This window comes from Temnothorax longispinosus, chromosome 7 (assembly GCF_030848805.1).
Source record: "Temnothorax longispinosus isolate EJ_2023e chromosome 7, Tlon_JGU_v1, whole genome shotgun sequence".
NCBI classification, from domain to species: Eukaryota; Metazoa; Arthropoda; class Insecta; order Hymenoptera; family Formicidae; genus Temnothorax; species Temnothorax longispinosus.
In genome coordinates this window covers 3,588,206-3,614,881 of record NC_092364.1, presented here as the reverse complement: position 1 = coordinate 3,614,881, position 26,676 = coordinate 3,588,206, and the positions used below count along the sequence as shown (strand labels likewise).

Genomic DNA, 26,676 nt, shown 5'->3' with positions numbered 1-26,676 from the left:
ATTATATCGTTATATTATTATATATTGTTACCCTTATTAATTTCAGTATAAATCGTGCGTTAAAAGAAAATAAATTTTTATTGTGCGTATTTGATTTGCCAAACGTAACCGTCAATTGTTTGTGCGGTACATGAAAGTCACTTCATACTCTAACAAATAAACAAATATGTTGTTAAACACGAGAAAATTTAAACGTTGAAGGTAGGACAGTAGGAGAGGGATCAGTTGGAGAGGGAAGAGAGCGAGCGATACTGTTCTTAATTTGATGATAGTTATTTTATTGTCGGTACGCATTTGGAAAGGTTCACACAAATTTTAAAATGAATCAGCCACCTGCAGGAGATGATATTCCGTATTCTTATTCAAAACCAGGTATATTAACTACGTAATTATTTATATAAGTATAATATTAAATATTAAACCTTTATTTTCGTTATGTTTTCTAAAGAAAATAAAACATTGATATCGGGTAATTATAAATTTATCAGTATTGAAAGGCGACGCTGTCGTTCGTATCTCCAAGTTTTTAAATATAATCCGCACAATTTTGTAAATTATGCTATTGTTTCACTGTAGCATGGTCATTGTTTCTTTAAATACAAAAAATATATGTTAAACATTTCATAACGCTATTGAAATTTCTCTACTAAAAACTATATCCTAAAGAATTTTAAAATTATATATGTAATTGTAATGTATTATATTTCTCGACACGTACTTATAATTATTATTTACATATATTGCCTCGTTAAGTATTTGAATAAATTTTAATTTCTATAAATTGTTATTTATTAGACCTCGTTGCTGTGACTCACACTCGCTTAGAATTATCCGTGAATTTCGAACGTCATGTTCTTGAAGGCAGGGCAATATTGTCAATACAGAAGAAAGCGTCGACGTGTAACGATTGTAACGAACTAGTTAGTAAACATTTTTTTTTAATTTTAGTATATGTTTATATATATATATATATATATATATATATATATATATATATGTATATATATTTTTTTTGTCAGTTTGTCATTAATATCAAGTATATATATAATTAGGTTTTAGATAACTACAAACTTAAAATAGGTGACGTGACAGACTATTCTACTGGAGAAAGTCTAAGGAAAACTATTGGTAATCATGATAAAAACTTTGGCAGTGAGTTCACCATTACTCTACCAAGCGTGGCTAGTGCAGTCGGTACATCAAGAGGCCATAAAAGGATGAAACTTGGTGGTAATATGTAAGTATAGAATATGTTTGACAAATACATAGATTTTCGAAATTATTGATACAAGTATATATATATATATATGACGATGTATGACGATATATGATATATACATGACGATATCGTATTTTCAGATTTCAAATTCAGATTAAATACGAAACACATCCAGAATCTCCTGCACTGCATTGGCTAAAACCTCATCAAACTTCCGATGGTATACATCCCCTCTTGATATCTAACAGCAAGGTGAATTATAAAAGAATGATTTATTTCTCTTGTATCAACGTGTATTGTATATACTCACAAATCAATATTTTCAGCTTACATATGCTAGAGCTATATTTCCCTGTCAAGATACACCATCAAATAGAATCACATTCTCTTTTGAGGTAAGAATTTAAACACTGTATGCATTTCGTATTTATCAAGAGACACGGTAGTGTCTCGGGCGGAGCGAGACCGACCGTGATTCTTTTACGCGATTTGTAAGAACAGTAATGTCTGCTTGATTGACATTGATATTATTAATAAAAATAATAAGACGTCAAAGTGAAAAGTATAACATATATGTTAAAGAGATAAGTGTGAGCATGTAAAATTGCAATTATAATTTTATACTTTTATATTTACTACTTTACCTATTTACAGAATGATTTACCTATTCAACTTTTATTGATGTTTACTTTACATTTTTTAGATTACTGTACCAGGCGGTCTTGACGTTATGATGCCTGGGTTAAAGGAACCGGGTAGAGGTGCAAAAAATAACCAAAATAAATACTTTTTTTCTTTTGGCACGCTATATGACACGACTCAACTCCATAAAGGCCGTATACCACCGTATGCGATACATATTATAGTAGGTTCCCTAAGAAGTTTGCACAGAAGTCGCGAAGAAGTACCTAGACCTATGTATCTAGAAATTTGGGATGCTGAAGAGAAATCTTGTGAGCGGTGTATACCATTTCTTGATAAAATTGTGGACATCCTGTATAAAATCAAAGAGTCGTATGGTTTCTTGGGTAATATTTCAACTTAATTTGTCGTTTCAGTTTATATGTGTTCTACAATATGTTTATATGCATTTTATTTTATAAGGAATTGTCAGTCTTGTTCCTTTTATTATTATTTTATTTTTAATATATTTATAAAATAATATCTGTAGGTGAATTTGTTAATGTATGTGTGCTTCCACCAAATGTGCCGGAATTCGATATGCAATATCCTTATATGACATTTGTGTCATCAAGTTTACTTGAAGGAGATCAGTATTCTATAATCGATACAATTGTTCAAAACATCATTGAGAGCTGGATAGGAAGGACAGTTGCGATTGACAATTTCAAAGACTTGTGGTTGATTAAAAGCCTTAGTACATTCATTTATAGAAATCCTATAAATGATGAAATAATCGACAATGAAAGGAAATTTCGCAACGATCTAAAAATAAAAGGCATTAACAATCTGCTAAGTATGGTAAAGTATTAGTTTTTCTTGGATAAAATTATAGAAAGAAATATGTATTGAATATATTGATTGATAATATTTTCCACTTCATACGTGTGCTTTCCACTTCATATGCATTTCTACTACATATACTTACTACACTATTTTCTGAAACTGAATTACTATTACAGCCGCAGTTATTAAATACCGTCTCTTTAGTACCTGATTTTACGAAAGAATTTCTGCCTATAAATATTATCAAGTACGTGTCGGAAAAAGGGTGTATATTTTTGAATTACTTAGAAAATAAGTTAGGTGGCCCCACAGATTTCACAAGTTTTCTTGTACATATTATATTGCCATTCTATGAGAAAATTGAACACGGTGAAAACCGTGCAATCCTAACGACTAATCGTTTTAAGATTCTTCTGAATGGATATTTTTCCCTTATAGGAAAAGATGAGGTAACATGATTTTTATGCAAATAAATTAGTTCTTAGTTTTTTAGTTTATTAAGTTTATTAAGCAGCGAATAACAACTTTTATCTTGTGGCTAGCTGTTAAATTCTGTAGATTGGGATGGATGGTTATATAGAACAGGTGTCCCAGCTTCTCAGTCCGATTCCATGACCATAAGGAAAACTTATTGGCAAGATCAAGCAGACCAGTGGATCTTACAAGAAACATCAGCGTCTTTTGATACGATTAGAAAATTGGGACAGTCTAATAATCTCGTTATAATAGAATTTTTAACCTATTTACTTGCATTGCCCAATACGGTTCTGACGGAAGACAAGTTACGAATGCTAAGACTTGCGTTTCTGCGTGACCAGAATGTTTGTGAAATAAGGTAAATATACATTTCTATATTCAGATTGTTTTGTAGTTGAGTAACATATCGCGCACGTATCTTGCAGGTTTCTCTGGCTGCGATTGTGTATCAAAAGTAAATGCTTAGGTGACGGACGAGTACAAGAGGACGCTTTAAACTTTGCCTACGAATATTGTACGCCAAAATATGCCTGCCCAATAATCCGCGATTTGTACAATTTAGAAGAAACTCGTGAGTTGGCCAAAATATGGTTTGTGAATCAGCTTGATAATTCTACACTGCTCTCGAAAATGCTTCCCGAAACCATAAACGAATTATCAAACATTCTTGAGGTTACATTGGATGATAGAGAATGATTATACAACAAATGTCCTATATATATATACTGACGGAAGATGATATGTCGGAAAAAAAGTTAAAATAAGTTTGTCCTGATTGATACAAAATGACATACAGGTCTACAGCAAATTTGGGCTTTACGGCCGATATTGCTTACTATTAACTTCGTTTCGTGGCATGCATGTTGTTCACGAAGCCATGAAAGGTATTAACTTATAAATCGTATGCTTGTGTGAAACTTTGGCAAGTTTGCGCTGATATATTTACTGGTCATAATTGTTATTATATATGCATATAAAATCCATGTAATAATATAATATAATATAATATATTATACATATATATATTATATATTTATATAATTAAAATATATGTAATATATGTATAATTATATAATATGTAATATATATCCTATTACACACCACACACATACACACTCAGCGCGCGCGAAAGCGCACTATTTATAGCTACACTGAGAAAAAAAATTTATTGAAAAACGCAAAACGTATTTCATCAAACTAAAATATTTAGTCTGATACATTCAACTAAACATTTGTTAAAGTAACTAATTTTTACTTAAAAATGTTGATGGATGACATGAATAAACTATTGAATAACTATACATCTCTTAGTTATACATAACTTAATAATTGTTGAATCAACCATTGGATCAACAATTATACAAATTTAGTCCGCGCGTACAGTCAATTTTTTTTCTCAATGTAATACCATCCCTGAGCTCGAGCATCTTATGTTTCCGCAAACAGCCTAGATGCTACGAAACCCGAGGAGGGAAGATGTAGTAGGTATAAGATCGGCTGAAATGTGCAAACCAGCTGTAGGCCTGTTCTATGATGTAACAATTTATATTATATTCTGTTTTATATACATTCAATTTATATTTTAATAACTACTTTGAAATTTATAACAAACAAATATTCAAGAGAAAAATTAAAGAAATAAATGTATTAGAAGAATTTTTTGTGTAATTTTTTGTATATGATATATTAATGTCATCAGTACCTATCTTCTAAACAGAACTGAATAATTGTTCATATGTAATTCTGTTCCTTTAGCTATTCTGCATAGATATATTAAAATAAAGCTTAATAATTATATGTAACAGTAATAGTACCTTTACCTAAATATTAAAGCTAAATAGCGCGTACGGCGCGTCTGTATGTTTAGTTAAGACAAAAATTTATTTACAGAATATTTCGATAAATACTGAAAGTTTTAAAATATATAAATTTTAATTAATAAATATAATATATAAAATTTCAGTTTTGTATTTTGATATTATTAAATTGTTTATTATTATTTCAGTTATTTCTTTATTGCAATGTGTTAGAAGATTTATATAATTTTATTTAAAAAACATCTATTGAAAGACGCATAGTTTACCGAATTTATTTCCGTTTTCAAATTTATTTTCTCAAACAATACAACTTTTTAAATATATTTCTTAATACATATGTTTAAGCTATTAAAATTTACTTTACATTGCTCTACCTACTAAATTGGTATAGGTATTTATATATACACACACACACACACAACACAGTACTACGCGTGTAACGATATGTCATCATTAAATTTTTCTGTTGCGTATAATTCTTAAAATCTATATATATAAAAACAAATGTCCTGACTGATTGACTGACTCATCAACGTCCAGCCTAAACCCCCTAAATCTAGAAACTTCATGAAGTTGGGGGAGCATATTCCTGCCATGTCGTAAGCATCCACTAAGAAAGGAGCTTTATAAGTTCATCTCCTAAAGCAGTGAAACGAGGTAAAATATGTTTTCACGAATTTCTCCATATCTCTTAGGCCCGATGAGATATCGACTTGATTCTTTTTATTTAAAGTATTAGTTACATACCGTAGCGGGTATCAAGCTATATCAATAAATACCGATAAAATTTATATTGTCCGTCGACCATACTCGCGATAAAGACTACTTTGGATGCAGGACGATTGACGGGTAAAGCGTTGGTATGGCACTTGGTTTAGGAGAACCTTTAAACACGAATAAATATAAAAGGAAAATCGTGTGTCGTTCTTGAGCAAGGATCAAGTAAGAAAATCAGGTATTTTTTGCAATTTTGTTTACAAGTTTTATTTACATTTTTATCGAAATAAATAAGGATATGTATATTATCGGATTTTATATTACAATTCACGATTATACATACGTATATAGTTACTACATTTTTGTTAGCTGAACGTCTAGTGCCATCCACATCTTTTAAAACAAAAGTCTTAATTTTTTTATTTCCTCTGTCAGATGATAGTGATATGATATTCAATACAGCCTAGACGAGGATCATCTCGAGAACAATGTTACATCCGACAATGCAACACGCACCTGTATAGGAATTCCCGCCACTTTAAGTGGTACCCTTATACAAAAGCAAAGACCACGCTCACCTTTGCGTTTAACATCATTCACTACTTATAAACGTAAACATGTAAAGACCTTTTCTTAAAAAAAAAAAAAATATATAATATAATTTTATATTTGCACTTGTTATCGTTTCCTGATATTATCAAGTTTTAAGCGTTAAAATTGCAAGAATATTTCTTTATATTTTAATTCATTACAGGTGCCTTTGAAAGGAAGATACGGGATATAACGCCTTTATCTTATCTACTAGGTGGAAGAATAGAGAGATATCAAGGCAACTTATATGTCTTTTTCATTCGCGAAAGTACATCGATACGGGAGGTGAGCGAGTTCATAATGACGATTATTCTCAACGGATTGTTAGAAATTCAACTATTAAAATCCTGATGATAATGATGTGTTACAGAATGGTGGATTGAGTGGTTTCACCCACAGTTTCGCGGTGGAAGTTTTGGCAATTGTTCGCGCGCACATTACGGCATTAAGCGGTAACGCTACGGTAGCGTTCTTTATGACGCAGTGTGTGCTTCTTCACAGCCCTCACAAAAATCAAGTTAGTAAAAATCATTACTTTGCCTGCATACCTATTCTCACGCTTGTTGCATATTTCATAAAAAAAATTTTTTTTTAGGGTCAATGTCTCATTAATGTGGCGATGTCGTAACAATGTCTTATTATGCGGATGAGAAGCACAGTGCTGTTTCAAATTGCTGACCCCAACCTCCACATTCGGCACCGCCATGAACGACTATTTAATAATGGCAATTAATGCTGTTAAAAAAAATGTATATGTACATATATTTACCAGTTTCAATGGTTATAGATAGGATCGTGTATAGCGGTTCTGAGACTTTTATTGCATTTTGCAATACCTAATCTCAAGTATCTCTTCGTAGCAATCGACATTGTAATTTATTAATTTATTTTACAAAGATAAAGATGCGAAAGGTATATCAGTCTGTTGTTATAGATTTAAATATCGTGTATAACGTTAACATCTATTGCGTGATTAAATATTAAATGGTTTGATATTTATAAACTGTGTGACTAAATATCATTTTATATCTCTATATATTATACATATATATATATTTTTTTTTATTAAAGATATTTTGCTCTATGAAATAACCCTACTGTGCGCATAATGATGTTACCACCAATTCTCCGTTGTATAATAATTTCAATTTTTTATAAAAATATAGAAATACTCAATTATATCAAAGTACTCCGTTATTGATAGTGCAATCGGAAAGACAATGGATCTACACATAAAAATCCTAAACTAATTGTAACTATGTAGACTCAACAGAAATATATAAATTATATTTCTTTGCCGATTGCGCTACAAATGACGGACTACTTAAATATAAGATATTAATACATAAATAAAATATTAATCTGCAGAATGTACATTTCTCTTTCGAAAGCTTCTCTAAAAATATTAAAGAATATATATAATTACATTTAACTATTTAAAGAATGATGTGTATAGAATTATGTTAAAAGCTGCAAAATAATAAACAAAGCAATTTATCTTTTTCGGAAATTAATATTATTTCCGAAATAAGTTTTTGTAACTAGGTGCCTTTAAAACTGTAAGAATACATAAGATATATTTTTGCATGACACAGATTAGACTTAACGTAATCGCGGTTCTCATTTGGTTTGCATAGTTTTAATAAAATTAACAAAAGGCAAGATTGTGTCTTAAAGAATGTAAATCATGAAACATCCTAGAGATCACTATACCGTTGTTTGTGTTAATACTTTTGAAAAAAGTATTAATAAGAAAGTGAAAAACGGTTTATAAAAAAATTATTTACAAGACAATATTAGATAATTAAATTTGATCCGCAAACGGAGTGAAATGATAAAAGGACCACTTTTGTTCGGCGTTTTCAATTTTTTCAATATTGGTCACATTTAATCCTGTAAAAACACTGTAATCGCTAATAAAACATTTTTCCAGCGTAATTTACGGAAAAACGCAATAGAGATAATAAATTATGAAAAAATTGCTTTAAACGTGTATTCAAGATTAAGTCATATATAAAGCATGAATGTATATTAGTGCGAATTGTACTGTGGTAAGGTGATCGAACATATTCTCTATGTAATCGGGCCGTGAGGCTGACTGCGACGTGCCTACTGTCAGTCTCGGGGCACGGATTCGATCCGCATGGGGTTGTCGATCACGCCGTCCCGCGTGGTAGATCACGCGTCGATCCCGCCCCACGTACAGGTGCGCGCATGCCGGAATTGTCGAGAATCGGAACACGGCGCAACTCCTGACACGCGCAGTGTCTTAGTTTGCGAAAATTGTGCCCACAGCGCAACTCCGTCATTCGTCGGATGATCTATCAGAGAGCGCCGCGTTCCGCATCTCGCCTTCGTTTTCCGCCCTCGAGAACCTTCCGAGCGGAAAAGAACGATCGCGGCATACTCGTTTTGCACGTATCAGAAGCAAGTTCTCTCGACTTAACGCAACATTCTCAACCGATTCGTGCGCGACATCGCCGCCCAATCATCCAAGTGCGGAAGTGTCCAGAAAGACAGAGTATTCTCCACGAGTGATTATCGAGCTTATCCAAGAAGCTCGCACGGAATCTCTGTTATCGAATCGCCTTCGCGCTCGGAGTCTGGCTCGCAAGCAAGATTTTTTCGACCGCAAGATTTCAGCGGTAAGGGCATCAAATCGATGCTCGGCAAGATCTTCGTCTCGCGTTTGCGGCAGACTATTGACGCCTCAAGATTTCCGAGCGATTCGAACCACAACAGTATCCGTCAAGTGTGACAAGAGGTCCCGGTGCAAATTAATCGCAGTAAAGTAAGTCGTTCCCTCATCCGCAGCATTCCCCTAGTTTCGCAATCTTTCTGTGGTACCGGCATAAATCGCGCTCCGCTGAATCCGGTCGAGCACGAATCATACTTGAATAAATCATGCATTCGTCGTTCGAATAATATATAACCAATCGTGTCGAATTGTAATAAAATGTTTATTTTATAACTTTTATTATTTATCAATTATTTATTTCATAAATTTTAGAAATGTACGCCAGAGCAGTAAAATAATGAGTATTTATCGTTAAAATTGACGCTTTCCATATTTACGGCGAATGCGATCGCACGAGTTTGCATAGCTTTCGTTTCCATTGTTACAAACATTTGTACTGAAATATCATTCTATATGATATATTTTTGTTGCAAGACATTATAATCACGTTTGAAGATATTACAACAAAATCAGACGCGAATGAAAATATAATAATCCGAGTCAGGGTGATTCGGCACGGGTTCTCGAGTAAACCTGCTCTGGTCAACCAGAACAAGTGGAAAATATTGTCACTTTGCTACGAATGATCCTATTTGCTCCATTTTGCCACACTAACATGATGAGAATTTTATTTCGATTTAAAGAACATTTTTTCGATAAAATATTGTGGAATAATTTTTGTCTCAATCTCCTCGTGTTGCGTTATTCTTTGATATTGGAATGATATAGTCGTAGGTTACTTCAAAAATTAATATTTAAACTTTAATCATTTTTAAATCGCAAACATAAAATTTTAAATTTTTCAAGGGCGTACTTATCATCTCTGAGGCCTAAAAATGATACCTAACTTTGGCAATTTATTTAAAGAGAATAATTTACTGAATCGAAAACTTTTTATAAGAACTTTATTGCATAAACCTTAAAGAGCAAAAAAATATTTTTAAAAATTTTTCGTTTTACAAAGTGGTGCCTTAGCCGTATCGCCGAGTTGTTTTTTTTTTTTTAATATAAACGCTCCCACGATACACTGTATATTATATCGTTATATTATTATATATTGTTACTTATTAATTTCAGTATAAATCGTGCGTTAAAAGAAAATAAATTTTTATTGTGCGTATTTGATTTGCCAAATGTAACCGTCAACTGTTTGTGCGGTACATGAAAGTCACTTCATATACACTCTAACAAATAAACAAATATGTTGTTAAACACGAGAAAATTTAAACGTTGAAGGTAGGACAGTAGGAGAGGGATCAGTTGGAGAGGGAAGAGAGCGAGCGATACTGTTCTTAATTTGATGATATAGTTATTCTATTGTCGGTACGCATTTGGAAAAGTTCACACAAATTTTAAAATGGATCAGCCATCTGCAGGAGATGATATTCCGTATTCTTATTCGAACCCAGGTATATTAATTACGTAATTATTTATATAAGTATAATATTAAATATTAAATCTTTATTTTCGTTATGTCTTCTAAAGAAAAATAAAACACTGATATCGGGTAATTACAAGTTTATCGGTATTGAAATGCGGCGCTGTCGTTCGTATCTCCAAGTTTTTAAATATAATCCGCACAATTTTGTAAATTATGCCATTGTTTCACTGTAGCAAGGTCATTGTTTCTTTAAATACAAAAAATATGTCAAACATTTCATAACGCTATTGAAATTTCTCTACTAAGAACTATATCCTATAGGGTTTTAAAATTATATTTAATTGTAATGTATTATATTTCTCGACACGTACTTATAATTATTATTTATATATTGCCTCGTTGAGTATTTGAATAAATTTCAGTTTCTATAATTTGTTATTTGTTAGACCTCGTTTCTGTGACTCACACTCGCTTAGAATTATCCGTGGATGTCGAAAATCATGTTCTTGAAGGCAGGGCAATATTGACAGTAAAGAAGAAAGTGTCGAAGTGTAACGAACTAGTTAGTAAACATTTTCTTTTAATTTTATTATACATGTATATAATATATATATATATTTCAGTTTAGTTAATAATATCAAGTAATTAGGTTTTAGATACCTACAATCTTCTAATAACTGATGTCACAAAAGGCTACAGGGACACTCCCTACAAATTTTCTACCAGAAAATTAACTTTTACTCATGAGGAAAATCCGCATGATGATAACTTTGGCAGAAAACTTAAAATTACCCTACCAAACGTTGATAGTGCAGCCTCTTCAAGCTCTAAAAAAAGGAAAGTTAGTTCTAATATGTAAGTATGGAATATGTTTGACAAGTACATAGATTTACGAAATTATTGATACAGATATTCTATATGTATATATGACGATGTATATATCGTATTTGCAGTTATTATATTCAGGTTATATATAAGACAAGTCCAGACTCTCCTGCACTGTATTGGCTAAGACGTGAACAAACTTTCGATGATAAATTTCTCTTGATATCTAACACCAAGGTGAATTATAAAACAATGATTTAGTTCTCCTGTATCAACGTGTATAGTACTCACAAATCAATATATTTTCAGCTTACATATGCCAGAGCTATATTTCCCTGTCAAGATACACCATCAAATAGAACCTCATTCTATTCGAAGGTAAGAATTTAAACATTGCAGTATGCATTTCGTATATATTTGTAAGCACAGTAATGTCTGATTGATTGACATTGATATTATTAATAAAAGTAATAAAACGTCAAAGTGAAAAGTATAACATATGTTAGGGAAATAAATGTAAGCATGTAAAATTGCAATTTCAAACTTTTATATTTACTACTTTATCTATTTACAGAATGGTTTACCTATTCAACTTTTATTGATGTTTACCTTACATTTCTTTTAGATTTATGTACCAAGTGGTCGTGGTCTTGACGTTATGATGCCTGGGAAGAAAATAAAAGAAGATGTGGATGATGACAAAGTTGAATACACATTTTTTCACCCGCGAAATGAACCAATGGCACCGTATGAGATATATATTATAATAGGTTCACAAAGAGAGGTGATCAGTAATTCGAATCTAAAATGCAATTTGTGGACTGAACAGAAATATTCGCATGAGGCTACATGGGCTATTCATAAAATTATGACCATGCTGTCCAACATCAAAGAGTCGTATGGTTTCTTGGGTAATATTTCAACTTAATTTGTCGTTTCAGTTTATATGTACAATTAGTTTATATGCATTTTATTTTATAAGAAATTGTCCGTCTTGTTTCTTTTATTATTATCTTATTCTTAATATATTTATAAAGTAATATATGTAGGTAAAGTTAATGTATGTGTGCTTCCACCAAATGTGCCGAAATTCGATATGCAAATTCCTGATATGACATTCGTGTCGTCAACTTTACTTGGAGGACATTATTCTATGATCGATACAATTGTTCAAAACATCATTGAGAGCTGGATAGGAAGGATAGTTCCGATTAAAGATTTCAAAGACTTGTGGTTGATTAAAGGTCTTAGTACATTCATTTATAGGAATCCTATAAATAATATAATAGCCGACGAAGATATCCGCGATTTTCTAAAAATAAAAGGCATTAACAATGTGCTGAAAATGGTAAAGTATTAATTTTGCTTGGATAAAATTACAGAAAGAAATGTACTGAATATGATTGATAATATTATTTTTCACTTCATACGTGTGCTTCACTTCATATGCATTTCTACTACATACTTAAACTACACTATTTTTTGAAACTGAATTGTGCTATTACAGTTAACATTTACATAATTTTATACTATTTTCTGAAACTGAATTACTATTACAGCCAGAGTTAAAATCCGTCTGTTTAGTACCTGTTTTTACGAATGCCTTATTGCCCATGAATATTATCAAGTACGTGTCGGAAAAAGGGTGTGTGTTTTTGAATTACTTACAAAATCTCTTAGGTGGCCACATTGAGTTCAATCGTTTTCTTGTAAATAGTTTATTGCCACTTTGTAGAGAAGACCATGTAATTCTAACGACTAACCGTTTTAAGAATTCCCTGTATGAACATTTCAGAAATAAACACACGGTAACATAATTTTTATGCAAATAAACTATAGTTCTTAATTTTATTAAACAGCGAATAACAACTTTTATCTTGTGGCTAGATATTAAATAATGTAGATTGGGAAAGATGGTTTAATGTTCCAACTTTCCCACCTTCTCATCACAATCCCATGATCATAAGGTCTAAATGGCACTTTATAGCGGAAAAGTTGGTCGCACAACAAGAAGTGGATTATGATCTGATACGAGATGAAGTACGCAATGCTAATGATTTTGTTAAAATAGAATTTTTAACCTATCTACTTGCATTGCCCGCGGTGCCAAGACCCAAGTTACAATTGCTAGGATGTGCGTTTCTGGACGACCAGAAGATTTGTGAAATAAGGTAAATATACTTTTCTATATTCAGATTGTTTTGCAGTTGATCGAGTAACATATCGCGCACGGTATCTCGCAGGTTTCTCTGGCTGCGCTTGTGTATCAAAAGTAGAGATTTAAACTACGTAACGGAAGCTTTAAAGTTTGCCAGCGAATATTGTATGCCGAAATATGCCTGCTCAATATTCCGCGATTTGCACGAATTTGAACAAGCTCGTAGTTTGGCCAGGTCATGGTTCATTGACCCTGATAATCGTTCTAAAATGCTTCCCAAAACCATAAAAGAATTGGAATCAATTCTTGACGTTGATTTGTCTAAGCCGGAATTTAGAGTCGGTACAACTTAATTTTCAAGATACCATCCCTGAGCTCTGGCATCTTTTACCGTCTTTATATGCTGATGCGTTTCTGTGATTGGTTAATGACACTACAGTAGATTTGCGCAATACGGCTGATGTTGCTTACTATTAACTTCACTCCTCTCGTTTCGTAGCATATATGTTGTTCACGGAGCCATAAATGGTTCGAGCTAAGCTAAGAAAAGGTATTAACTTATAAATCGTATGCCTGTGTAAAACTTTGTCGAGTGTGCGCTGGTGTATTCACTGGTCATAGTTGTTATTATATATTAAAATCCATGTAATAATATAATATAATATATTATACATATATATATATATTTATATATTTAAAATATATGTATTATATGTATAATTATATAATATGTAATATATATCCTATTACACACCACACACATACACAAACACTCAGGCACGCGCGAGGGCGCACTATTTATAGCTACTCTGAGAAAGTAATTTATTGAAAAACGCTAAATATATTTCATCCAACTAAAATATTTAGTCTGATACGTTCAACTAAACATTAGTTGGTTTAACATTAGTTAAATTAACTAATTTTCATTAAAAAATTTTTATGGATGAGACATGAATTAACTATAGAATGATTACACTTTTCTTTGTGCAACTTAATAATTGTTGAATCAACCATTGGATCAACAATTATACAAATTTAGTCCGCGCGTACAGTCAATTTTTTTTCTCAATGTAATACCATCCCTGAGCTCGAGCATCTTATGTTTCCGCAAACAGCCTAGATGCTACGAAACGCGAGAAGGGAGAATGCATATTGTAAGTATAAAGCGACTGAAATAATGTGCAAACCAGCTGCAAGCCTGTTCTATGACGTAACAATTTATATTATATATTCTGTCCTATATACATTCAATTTATATTTTAATAACTACTGTTCAAAATTTATAACAAACAAATATTCAAGAGAAAAAATAAAAAAATAAATGTATTAAAAGAATTTTTTGTGTAATTTTTTTGTATGATATATTAATATCATCAGTACCTATCTTATCTAAATAGAACTGAATAATTGTTCATATGTAATTCTGTTCCTTTAGCTATTCTGCATAGAAATATTAAAATAAAGCTTAATAATGTGACAGTAATAGTATACCTTTACCTATAATATTAAAGCTAAATAGCGCGTACCTCGCGTCTGTATGTCTAATTAAGACAAAAATTAATTTACGGTATATTTCGATAAGTACTGAAAATTTTAAAATATATTTATTATTATTTCAGTTATTTCTTTATTGCGATGTGTTAGAAGATTTATATAATTTTATTTAAAAAACATCTATTGAAAGACACATAGTTTACCGCATTTATTTCCGTTTTTAAATTTGTCTTGTCGAACAATACAACTTTTTAAATATATTTCTTAATACATATTTAAAACTATTAAAATTTACTTCACATTGCTCTACCTTATACTAAATTGATATATGCATTTATATATACAAACACACAGCACAGCAGGTACTACGCGTGTAACGATATGTCATCATTAAATTTTTCTGTTGCGTAATACCTATAATTCTTAAAATCTATATATATAAAAACAAATGTCCTGACTGATTGACTGACTCATCAACGTCCAGCCTAAACCCCTAAATCTAGAAACTTCATGAAGTTAGGGGCGCATATTCCTGCCATGTCGTAAGCATCCATTAAAAAAAAATGCTTTATAAGTTCAACCCTTAAAGGGCTGAAACAAATTAAAATATGTTTTCACCAATTTCTCTTAGGCCCGATGAGAAATTGACTTGGTTCTTTTTATTTAAAGTAGTTACATACCGTAGCGAAACACGGGTATCAATAAATACCTATACAATTTATATATTGTCCATCGACCGTACTCGCGATAAAGACTACTTTGGATGTAGGACGATTGACGGGTAGGGCGTTGGTATAGCTTATACTTAGTTGGTATGGCTATTCTTAGTTTAGGAGAACCTTTGAACACGAATTAAAAATGATAATAATCATATATAATGACACGTAATAATACTTGAAGTTTTATTGTACTAAAAATTAGTTACAGATAATAATATGCACTGTGTTGTTGCATTAAAAACTTATTGATATTATACTGTTCTTATTTATAAACGCAGAAAAACAATTAAACAAATAATGAAACGGAGAATGAGGCGTTTAATTAAAAATAAACGTAGAATAAAAAAAAATTTACCCAGAGTCGATAAGATCTTTTAATTACAGTCGATTATCGACCGGCGCGCGGGGCGCGTCATCTGGCGGCGGGCGGCGGAAGCGCGAGCGGAAGCGTGCCGGCCAACATCATCAGGTCACGTGACACTGGCATATTGATACGTGTCGGCGGGGTGAGCCACGACTCCGCTACGCTTTGCCAGTCGTGCATACGCGGCCGCGCTTGTGCGCTTGATGAGAGGCACTCTTCGTAACGGTGTCGATTCTCGGGATCCTGTGAGGGAAGGTCACTCGATCCGCGGTGCTTAGGACAGTCGTGTCGACGCAGACAAGATGGGATGTGAGTATACTCGCCGCTTTTTTACACAGTCAGTGAAACTCCGGCCCGTCGTGCGCAGCGGATTCGCGTTCGCCGCCAATCTCTCTCTCTCTCTCGGCGCCCGTAACCTCCTCCGCAACATATTGTTGGCGGCGCGAATCCGCTTGACGTACGGGCGCCCAAAACGCACCCGGACGCGCTAATCCGTCTTTCTACTACTTCTGCTTTCAGTCAAATTTCTCGAGGTGATAAAGCCGTTCTGCAGTATACTGCCGGAAATAGCGAAGCCGCAACGGAAGGTAAGGCCCCGCGCGAAAGACGCGCGGTCTATTTCCGTCTCTCTCACGTATTTACAGTTTCGCGTACCGTTTTTCTTAAATTCCACGATCGCCCCGGGCTTGCGTAAGCACGGGACGGGGCGAGATGCTCCTTACCATCTGTTTATGACACTCGTCCGTGACACTATAATAAGATGTAGAAGTGGTCTTGATTGAAACTAGAATTTTCCTTGAAATCGTTTTCCTCGTCACTGTTAATAATCTCTGCAGCATTTTAATGTATCTTAATCATATTAAGATAGAGTCATGTTTCTGTATCTCTCCACAGATCCAGTTCAGAGAAAAAGTACTATGGACGGCAATTACATTATTTATCTTCTTAGTATGTTGCCAGGTGAGTTGATGGACCTTTGTTTCAAATAATAATGCAGAAGGAAATTGGCTGAAAATAGCTTTAAACCGTCGCGAATGAATACAAATGCATAATCTTGTTATTTTCAGATTCCGTTGTTCGGTATCATGTCTTCGGACAGCGCGGATCCATTCTATTGGATTCGTGTGATACTTGCGTCAAACAGAGGAACCCTTATGGAATTGGGTATCTCGCCGATCGTTACTTCGGGTCTTATTATGCAGCTGCTTCACGGTGCGAAGATTATTGAGGTCGGCGATACTCCAAAAGATAGAGCGTTATTCAACGGCGCGCAGAAATGTAAGTACATATTTATTTCAGTATGGTACTGCTCAAATGGAGCAGCAATAACGTTTGTTTTATTTTTATGCAGTATTTGGCATGGTTATTACCGTTGGACAAGCCATTGTGTATGTAATGACCGGAATGTACGGTGATCCGACTGAAATTGGAGCTGGTGTCTGTCTCCTGATTATCATTCAGTTATTCGTTGCTGGACTTATCGTATTGCTGTTGGACGAGCTTCTCCAGAAAGGATATGGATTGGGGAGCGGAATATCTCTCTTTATCGCCACCAATATTTGCGAGACCATTGTGTGGAAAGCATTCTCGCCAGCCACAGTCAACACCGGTAACTTTCTCGTTATTAGAAAAAAAATCGTAATAAGAGCATCAATTATCTAAACGTTAACTAAAATTTTATTTTTGTACACTTAATAGGTCGTGGTACGGAATTTGAAGGAGCTGTAATCGCGCTATTCCATTTGCTGGCTACCAGACAGGACAAAGTCCGAGGCCTCCGTGAAGCGTTCTACAGACAAAATCTTCCAAATCTGATGAATCTCCTCGCCACCATTCTAGTGTTCGCTATCGTTATTTACTTCCAGGTAAATTGCTGATAGGTCACAGAACATTTGCACAAGTTATAAAGTTTATATTAATTTCTTCTAATACTGGTCTTCGAACAAAAAAGTATCAGGTTGTAAGTAATGACTGGACTCGAGAAATTAAATCACTTTATTTTTAGGGCTTCCGTGTGGATCTTCCGATCAAATCCGCCAGATACCGCGGCCAATACAGCAGCTATCCGATCAAACTGTTTTACACGAGCAATATCCCGATTATCCTGCAGTCAGCTTTGGTGTCCAATTTGTACGTCATCTCTCAGATGTTGGCCGTCAAGTTCCAAGGAAATCTTATAGTGAATCTGCTAGGCGTTTGGTCGGATGTCGGGGGCGGAGGACCCGCCAGATCGTATCCGGTTGGCGGATTATGTTATTACTTATCACCTCCAGAATCGGTGGGTCACATCCTTCAAGATCCTGTCCATGCCATGCTCTACATTCTCTTCATGCTCGGCTCATGCGCTTTCTTCTCCAAGACGTGGATCGAAGTCTCCGGGAGCTCGGCAAAGGATGTTAGTATAACTTTCACTGAAAGGCGGTATGAATCTTCTCGACGAAGTGTAAAAATTTACGACATGCATTATTGAACTTTTAGGTTGCTAAACAACTGCGAGAACAGCAGATGGTGATGCGAGGCCACAGAGATAATTCCATGATTCGCGAACTAAATCGATACATTCCGACCGCCGCGGCGTTCGGCGGGCTATGTATCGGGGCTCTCTCCGTACTGGCGGACTTCTTGGGCGCGATCGGTTCCGGTACCGGTATCTTGCTCGCTGTCACAATCATATACCAATACTTCGAGATCTTTGTGAAGGAGCAAAGTGAAATGGGTGGCATGAGCACGTTACTCTTCTAAACTTAATTCACCTATAGACTTGAAAAGTGAACTTTTTTAATTCTGAAGAACTGAGTAATAATTTATTGTAAAGTAAGAGAGTCGGATTGGCAGCTGTGTGTTTATGTCAAGGCTCATAGAATGGATAGACAAACACCGGCGCCAGACGAAAGTTCCCCGTTGTTATAAAAAGTCGCACATATTTAACTTACCATTGGTATATTGTTGATTCTCTGCTCAAAAGATTATATTGTCGATGACATTACTTAAAAAGAAAAAGTATATGTGCTTCTTTTACGCATAATATATTAACGTGACCATTGACACGCAATATATTTTGAAATCTATTCTGGAAATAATATTGTTTTACATTACCACTTATGATATCTTCGTTCATGCATTACCGAGAAAAAGAGAGAACGTACCCTTTATTTTTACATTAAACATTATTGATTCTACGCTGTGTCAAACGGTACACGAAGCACCAACTGATAGAGGCGAGATACATTGACGGAGCGTAGAGAGAGCATATAAAAACACGAACATAACATTTAATGCTCGCAAATGCAAGCGCGGAAGATGTCTGATGTCGCCATCGTGTGTACACCGCCGTGCTTACATTGTAAGATGTAATATCTTTCGTACAACGAGCAAAACGTGTACATAGTAAGAAAGTAATTAAATATTTTCAACATTTTTTACTAGCGTTTTGAGCTCTGTGATTTGACGCGGACAGAGCCGCGTGGAAGACTCAAATGGCGTAAAAGTAAAATCGCGACATTTATATATGAATTGAACCGATTTTGCATACGATTATACGAAATAATCCATTTCAGTTAGGACGAGACACCCACCTAGGGTATTCGTGCAAGCAATTCGAACAGCGTTCGTTCACCTTAGGTACCATCCATTCCTGTATTGATAATAATGCGAAGTAAATTAATTTGTTTCTTACATATGTATTTAGGAGGAGAGGATGTGCTTTTATAAATATTACAAAACATATGTATATTTTTCTTTTCGTCTTCCTTGTTTCATTTCCTCAACAACTTCATCATCGCGTTTTGTTATGCATAATCCGCACTGTGTGGATAATCTCATCACGATTCGCTGAATGACCCTTTCCAAGAGTTGTAGAACAAATTCCTACCCATATTATTAATTGAGAATTATAACGCTCGATTATATCATAAAAAGAAGGATCCATGTATTATGTAATGTGTTACATACTTAAAAAACAGAATGTATACAAGAAACCAGTAAAGATTACTTCCTATTTTATACAGTGTGTGATTGTCATTTTCTACTTTATATTCAGGGTTGTTATAAGATACATATGAATTATAACTATTGTTATAGGATATCGATGTAACAAGGAGAAAACACTAAATGTCCAAATGTACTTACTGTTAATGGTGTTTAATACATGAAATCTGTGGAAATATTAAATCTTAGTATTTATAATTTTGAAACGCATGTTATAATAAACCAATTTTCTCATATATGAACCAAGTAGCTTGATAATATTATGTTAATCAATATTATCAAAACATAGCTTTTATATGAGAAATTATCTATATGTAAGTATGTATTCTAAGTAAAAAAAAAGAGAGAAAGGATAATAAATTTTCATATTATTTATTAATTACTATTTACTATCACGTACGTCAATAGTATTTACAAAATGCATATGATTAAAAATAATTTAAGTATTGTCTCAAAAATATATCGTATCTTATATTACTTATTTTCATTATAAAATAATGTCGAATATAAAGATCCTAAAGTGTGAATATTTGCCAGTAATACTAAACGGAGTGTATCTGTGAAACGTGCGTTGGGCGATGACATATCGATGTCTCTCCAGGCTATGTTAGTGCTTTCATTTCGCGTAAATAACGCTGGAGATGGCACATTTTCGCGCATGTACGCCCACAGGCATTCCCTCATTATTGTGTTTATCTGCAATTAGAAATATATTTGCAAAATCCGAATATAAAAATTTAACTGAAATAATGTTACAGAATCGAAAACATACCTGGTGAGGCTGTAAAACTCGTAGGATGTCCCTAATACTCGCCAGCGGCGGTGGTAATAATTGACCAAGAGCCATTATATTGACAAGCGAAACGCCTTCCTCTGTATTCCAATTAGCCATAACGGTTGCGGTAATTCCTCTCAGTAAAACGGAACAATACGCTAACGCCGGCCTGTACCAGGCGGTCAATTCTAACAACGTCCACAATAGAGGAACATCCTTAAATTTGCGACGGATTTGTAAATCTCTTTCTATTGTTACCTGCCATATAATCAAAATTATTCTATTAGGTAATAATTAACTGGGAGGATGAATAACTCAGCGATATAGCAGTGAAATAATATCAATAATTAAGTAACGTAACACGTTGACAGGTATTTAACGTAAATACTACCTTTGTAAATTCCTCATCAGGCCACGGTAGACCATTGTACATAACATCAGGCGATACCAATTCAACCAACAACAAACTGACCATTGTCAGAGCGTCCAAGTTAACCGGATATCGATCTGATTCCTGGTTGCTGCAACAAGCCTAAAAATAATTCAAATTGTTAGAGTATTTAATATACAATATTTTGGGATCTATTTAATTTGATCGAATTCTCTACCTTTATGACGTCTATTAGTAACATTTTGTTTAAAGCAACGATTTCCTTATCGATCGAATTTTCCGGCGGAAGCCTTCGTGGACCATGTCCTATCACACCAGCATGAAATACCGACGAATGTCGTTGCGCTAACATGGTGCTCGTCACCTAAAACGAGATTATTTAAATTCTACATATCTAAGTTAAATGGATCCTATATCCAACGTTAATAAAATAAAAGTAAAAGATTTTACACATATATTAAAACATATCTTCGATATCTTAAAATGTACTTTTATCATGCTTTTGTGCAAATTTTACCTGTTTATGATTTTGATGTAATAATAACATCTCTTCAAAACGAGGCTCAAATTTCTCTTTTGCGCCAAAATACTTGGCTTGTTCATTATTGATACTATTTCCTAATATCTCTCTGAGCGCCAATACGCGTGCGGACGTAGAATAACATGCCAAATCCTTCAATAAATGACATACCATCTTTACTCCTTGTTGCTTTTTTATAACATCTAAGAAAGAAATATTATCGTACACTTTGTTACTTAAAAAATAAATAGAAACGTTAGAATTATAATTACCAGTTTGAGCAATGCATGAAAAGAAATACTGTATGATCGCCCTCGTCAATTTCAGCATAAGTTCCACATCGAGAACATGATCCTTTTCGGGTGTGCTTAACAGATCCAAGAGAGTAACAATATCATTCGCCAAGTCAAAATCATCATTTTTCATCAATAAACAAGATATTTGATATAAATTAGCTCTAAGAGCTCTGCTAATCATCTGTGACTGCAATATCGCCACCTTATTTGATTTCTCCCATCTAAATGAGACGGAGAAAGATTCTAATTATTAAATTGAACTATAAAATGCTTAAATACTTTAAATTAATGACACTTGCTTCAACATTATAATAAGATTCTTGAATAACTGTCTCGAGTCCTCCTTATTTATTCCTCCACTTTTATAATGTATCTCTCTAAGTGCTTGCTCCATGACCTGTGCAAAATAATCGTGACTGGCAAGAATATTTTCGAATCCGGATTTACTCGTGGGAAACTGTACGACGTTATTAGTGATAAGACGTATTAAGGCCGCGAGATGGAACATTGTTTGAGCTTTCATCAGCATGTAGGACGCCGTGAAGACGACTATGTTCTGATTTTGACTTCTGAGAAAACTTAGTAGTCTGACAGCCGTTTGTACACGCAGCGGATTAGGATCTAGCATCATCGGCACTATCAACGATATCTCCTGTTTGACAGAACTCAGCAGAAGGATATTGGCTGACTGCGGTCCGTGCGTTCTCAATAACAGATCGATTTCCTGTAGAACCAATTCCAGTATCTCTCGACAAATGTTTTTCACATTTTGCGCCGCATTGACGCTGTGATAGCCGACATTGCTCGTGTTCAGACTCGTATCCAGCAGTATATTGATTATCTGTGACGCGCCTTGCTCGCATCCCAACGTCAGATGCACTGTCAAGTCCATTAACGCCGCTGGTTGATTATCAAAGTATTTACACCAGTCTGCCGCAAACAATGCCAGTCGTGGTATAATGTCTGGCCTCACTGCAACAAATATGTTTTACACAATTGCACTTAATGATAATACAATTTACTTCAATACAATTTCTGTTAAAAACATACATATTTGTAACACGTCGCTGGTCATTGCTTTCAAAAGAGTCTGCGAAAGCGAGGCCAGATTCAGAAGAAACGGTACCGTGGCCAATTTCTGCTTCTTGGTATCGTCGTCAAGACTCAAGTCTTCTTCCAAACTCCACTAAAAGATTATTGCGAATATATATTATATAATACGTAAACTTAAAACGAAAATATCAATGCAACAGAACAATAGAACTTATATGACGAGCTTGCCTCGAATAAGTCTAGCAGCGCTTTTCTAATATCTTGAAAATGGCTACCCGCCAAGTGTCCCAATATGCCGACAACCGAATTCAATTTTGGATTCTTAACATTATGCTCATAGCCCATGGCGCAGAAGTCTTTCAGTCCACAAGATAGCACCCTAGTGATCACAGTGTTCGGAAAACAGCTCCCTACATGAGCGACCACCCAATCGAAGTACGGACTATGCAGCACGCTGGTGTCTAACAACGCCTTGATACAAGACTCCGTATCGGAATGCATAAGGCACTGTAGACATTGAGCGGTAATGTCTATCAAAGTTCTCGTTGCACGGCACGACATCCACTGCTGCAGAAAATCATTGATGCCCGCGTTGACAGGCAAATTGCCACGCTTTGAATAGTCGGACGATATTTTACCTATAGGAAAATCGTACTTTACACGTCGCAGAAATATATTCTGTACAATTGTAAACGAAATATATGTACCGAGTAGGTCCAACGACCATGCTGATATGATAGGCGCCCAGGATTCTGGATTCTCATTGACGAAACTGCTCAGGATGGCGTGAATCTCTGTTATAATGCTCTCTTCGGGTATTGGTATACTCTGATTCGTCTACAAAGATCGCGATTCAGTTATTATATAAATTATACTTGTTATGCGCTGTGTAAAAGGAAGAACGTACCAAGAGTACAGCGTGCTTACCTCGATTTGGCGAACGTATTTCGTCACCGCGACGAAGAATACGTTGCAAAAATATTCGAGGACGGCTTCCCTCGCCGCGGGTACATTTTTCAGCAGGGATAGCGCCGTGCGCGTCACGTCTTGCGTATTCGTGCTGTGAGAAGGCCGGATGGCACCGGAGATAAATTTTCTAACCTCAATCAAAATATCCTGAGGCGACAAGGTCGCCGTATTGTGCAGCATTCTTCACGAGTTATCAATAATAATGCTCTAACTACAAGATATCATACAATCACGTTCGCATTTCCAGTCGGATCAACGTGAATTCGTCGCATAATCGCGCCGCCTAATATCGTGGCTTTTTCCGATTGAGAGGTTATGTTTCGTTGAATTAAAAAAACACGAATAATTTTTTTACTTAACGTGCCGTCAACTTTATCCAATTTTACGTTTTTTGACACTTCTATTTCCGTTTTGAGAAGAAGGGGAGTCGTGTACTTTGTACGTTAACTTATCACTTTCTTAATTACTTCTCATCTTTTATATATTATGAATGTATAGGATGCGTCAAGAGGTTATGTTACAACACATATACATATACAAGTATCAAAAGGTTATGTTGCAACATATATATACAAGGTGTTTCTAAAATTCGCACTTGTCCGGAAGGAATTCCAAGAATCTTTTTCGCTAATTTAATTATGTAAAAAGCTAATTATTATTCTCTTATAAAATATTACATACAAATAACGCTTTTATAATTTTACATGAAGTTAAAACAATGAGTTCCATGCTTAAAAAGTAGGATTATACTTTATAAATTATACTTTAGAGATTGACACATTGCACATTATATAAAATGTCCATTTAGTAAATAACTTAGATGAGCCGAGGAATTATTTTCAAGACCCAGCCTTTAAGGTGGTCGTGAAATGAGTTGTATCAGAGGAAAACATCATCTCAACGCCTCTTCTTTTTCTCCTGCTTTCGCGGCCGGTGAGGTCTTCTCGGCGTCACCTGGGGACTGTTTTCAGAGCACTCCACGTCGCTCGGATCGTCCTGCAATTACGAGAATCATTTGCTACGTGAAAGGCCACGGTCTCAGCTCCAGTTTGCGACACTGTCCAGCTGGACGGTACCTTCAAAGCTGCCACACCGTCGGACGGACCGGCCTGATACACGACTATAGCTAACAAGCACATTATCTGGAACATCGCACCTACGTAGAGGCCGAATCTCAACAGCTGCTCGAACAGAGTCTCCTCCGCTGGCAGTAAAAGTCGCTTGAACTGTGGATCCGCGTCGGCCATCTCCACCTAATGTGAAAGGCACACAGAGGCGTCAAATAATTTTCGTCTGCGATACAATCAATGAAACATGAAGTTTATTACAGCGAAAAGAGAGAGCAAAGTACAACATATTTTTGAGACAAATGCGTATATAAGCGAACGAATAACGTGTACAGTCGCGTATTTTTACGGAAAGATTCGCACGAGTGTCTCGGATGTCAATTTAAACCGTTGATCCGCACGACGGAATTGAATTATTTCAATTGCACGAAAGTACGTCACGTCCGCGCATCAAAATCGCGGACGCGTATAATTATCCGAGGCATCTCGTTCCATTCGTAACATTCGTTTTACGCTCGAGGCTCCCCGGCGAGTTTTTTCCGTTCTATCTTTCTTTTTCAACGGCATTCCGTTCTTTCGTCCGGAGCTCTCGCGCGCGACACAATCCCGCGTTCTTCCTTTTCAAAGAATTCTCCGCGCGAAAGCCTCTTCCACGTCGCGCCCACGTCAAAATAAGGGCCCTCGATCGACGGTACCTGGTCAATCACGCTGGCACATGGTTGTCCCGCGGTATTTACGCGAGGAACATATATCTACGAGGCGAGGGAAATGTGGAGGAAATCAATAAGCGGCCGGCGGCGATGATCGCCGCCTCGTAGTCTTTCACGCGTAGCGACAGATGGTACCAACATTAGAACGCTCGTGAACGTATGCGCGCTACGTCCTTTCCTTTCCCAGCCGCCTGCCGTTCACGATCGTGACGTTTCGTGAAACGACAACAAAACGACGGCGCGGGCGGCGGCGGCGGCGGCGGCGGTGGATCGCGGCGACTTTCGAGCACTTTCGAGAGATCGGCGGCGGACGATTCGAGTCGCGGAGATCGCGGCCTCTCGGTTTACACGCCGAGCCGAATCCGGCCGAAGTCGTCTCCGCGCGCTCGGCTCGACTCGGCGGCGCGCAGTTCAGCTCCCTGACGTTGGCAGCGCACGGCGTTCGCCGCTTGCCGCGCTCGTCGACAGATGGCGCGCGCGCGCGAGCGCCGCGACATCTTTCCGCGGCCGCGGTTAGCTGCGGCCAGTTCGGCGTCTGTCGTCCGGCGGAATTTGCACGCCGAATAATTAACTCGGTTGTCCTTCCGTCGCGTACACGCGTGTCTCGTCGTTCAACGTCCCGTCCAGCGATCGTTCAATCGCCGACGAGAGAACGGCGGCGGACGATAAATCCAACGCGGAAATCGCGCTCGTCGCGCGCGTTCGACCGGTTTGAATCGCGCGGCGCACCGCGAGCGGCGGTGACGCGCCTGGGTTCGAGGCTCGGTCGCTTGCGAGTCCGTGGATGTGGACCTTTGTTTTGTACGAAAGTAATGGCTGCCATCTCTAGTTTTCGATTGATGTTTTCCGCGGAGAGACCGAATTCCTGTGTTTACCGCGGCATTTAATAACGCAGGATCGCTTTGCGCAACGCGTCGGCGTCGGCCGCGATGTAAACGGTGT

General features: G+C 35.8%; 5 protein-coding genes across 9 annotated transcripts; 3 read left to right on the top strand and 2 right to left on the bottom strand.

Annotated features, from left to right (window-relative positions):
• Positions 1-129: 129 nt before the first annotated feature.
• On the top strand, positions 130-4,783 carry LOC139816144 (leukotriene A-4 hydrolase-like). Of its 2 annotated transcripts, none has more exons than XM_071783511.1 (10): positions 130-372; positions 796-920; positions 1,053-1,237; positions 1,360-1,471; positions 1,546-1,614; positions 1,923-2,247; positions 2,391-2,701; positions 2,863-3,135; positions 3,229-3,521; positions 3,630-3,759. In XM_071783511.1, exons 1-10 carry the CDS (start codon positions 321-323, stop codon positions 3,631-3,633), a joined length of 1,749 nt encoding a protein of 582 aa, XP_071639612.1. In that variant the 5' UTR covers positions 130-320; the 3' UTR covers positions 3,634-3,759. The 2 variants fall into 2 exon arrangements, with proteins under 2 accessions (XP_071639612.1, XP_071639611.1); XM_071783510.1 differs by having other exon boundaries at positions 134-372; positions 3,589-4,783.
• Positions 4,784-8,549: 3,766 nt separating this feature from the next.
• LOC139816145 (leukotriene A-4 hydrolase-like) lies at positions 8,550-14,685 on the top strand. Of its 3 annotated transcripts, none has more exons than XM_071783513.1 (11): positions 8,550-8,822; positions 10,262-10,434; positions 10,853-10,968; positions 11,056-11,261; positions 11,360-11,468; positions 11,541-11,609; positions 11,857-12,142; positions 12,281-12,579; positions 12,791-13,039; positions 13,119-13,402; positions 13,475-14,685. In XM_071783513.1, exons 2-11 carry the CDS (start codon positions 10,383-10,385, stop codon positions 13,740-13,742), a joined length of 1,938 nt encoding a protein of 645 aa, XP_071639614.1. In that variant the 5' UTR covers positions 8,550-8,822; positions 10,262-10,382; the 3' UTR covers positions 13,743-14,685. The 3 variants fall into 3 exon arrangements, with proteins under 3 accessions (XP_071639614.1, XP_071639613.1, XP_071639615.1); XM_071783512.1 differs by having other exon boundaries at positions 8,554-9,079; XM_071783514.1 differs by lacking the exons at positions 12,281-12,579; positions 12,791-13,039 and having other exon boundaries at positions 8,555-9,079; positions 13,219-13,402.
• Positions 14,686-16,090: 1,405 nt separating this feature from the next.
• On the top strand, positions 16,091-19,968 carry Sec61alpha (SEC61 translocon subunit alpha). Its single transcript, XM_071784158.1, has 8 exons — positions 16,091-16,275; positions 16,486-16,553; positions 16,861-16,926; positions 17,034-17,244; positions 17,318-17,575; positions 17,665-17,831; positions 17,972-18,361; positions 18,445-19,968. The coding sequence occupies exons 1-8, from the start codon at positions 16,269-16,271 to the stop codon at positions 18,706-18,708; spliced, it is 1,431 nt and encodes a 476-aa protein (XP_071640259.1). The 5' UTR covers positions 16,091-16,268; the 3' UTR covers positions 18,709-19,968.
• Positions 19,969-20,309: 341 nt separating this feature from the next.
• Omd (integrator complex subunit 5 omd) lies at positions 20,310-24,453 on the bottom strand. Its single transcript, XM_071784157.1, has 11 exons — positions 23,916-24,453; positions 23,696-23,825; positions 23,217-23,626; positions 22,986-23,121; positions 22,235-22,907; positions 21,912-22,156; positions 21,637-21,842; positions 21,337-21,483; positions 21,120-21,260; positions 20,726-20,986; positions 20,310-20,649 (listed from the first exon to the last, which is right to left on the bottom strand). Exons 1-11 carry the CDS (start codon positions 24,135-24,137, stop codon positions 20,428-20,430), a joined length of 2,793 nt encoding a protein of 930 aa, XP_071640258.1. The 5' UTR covers positions 24,138-24,453; the 3' UTR covers positions 20,310-20,427.
• Positions 24,454-24,588: 135 nt separating this feature from the next.
• Positions 24,589-26,132, bottom strand: LOC139816565 (protein anon-73B1). Of its 2 annotated transcripts, none has more exons than XM_071784164.1 (3): positions 25,874-26,132; positions 25,034-25,210; positions 24,589-24,953 (listed from the first exon to the last, which is right to left on the bottom strand). In XM_071784164.1, the coding sequence occupies exons 2-3, from the start codon at positions 25,202-25,204 to the stop codon at positions 24,855-24,857; spliced, it is 270 nt and encodes an 89-aa protein (XP_071640265.1). In that variant the 5' UTR covers positions 25,205-25,210; positions 25,874-26,132; the 3' UTR covers positions 24,589-24,854. The 2 variants fall into 2 exon arrangements, with proteins under 2 accessions (XP_071640265.1, XP_071640263.1); XM_071784162.1 differs by lacking the exon at positions 25,874-26,132 and adding an exon at positions 25,720-25,867.
• Positions 26,133-26,676: the final 544 nt, after the last annotated feature.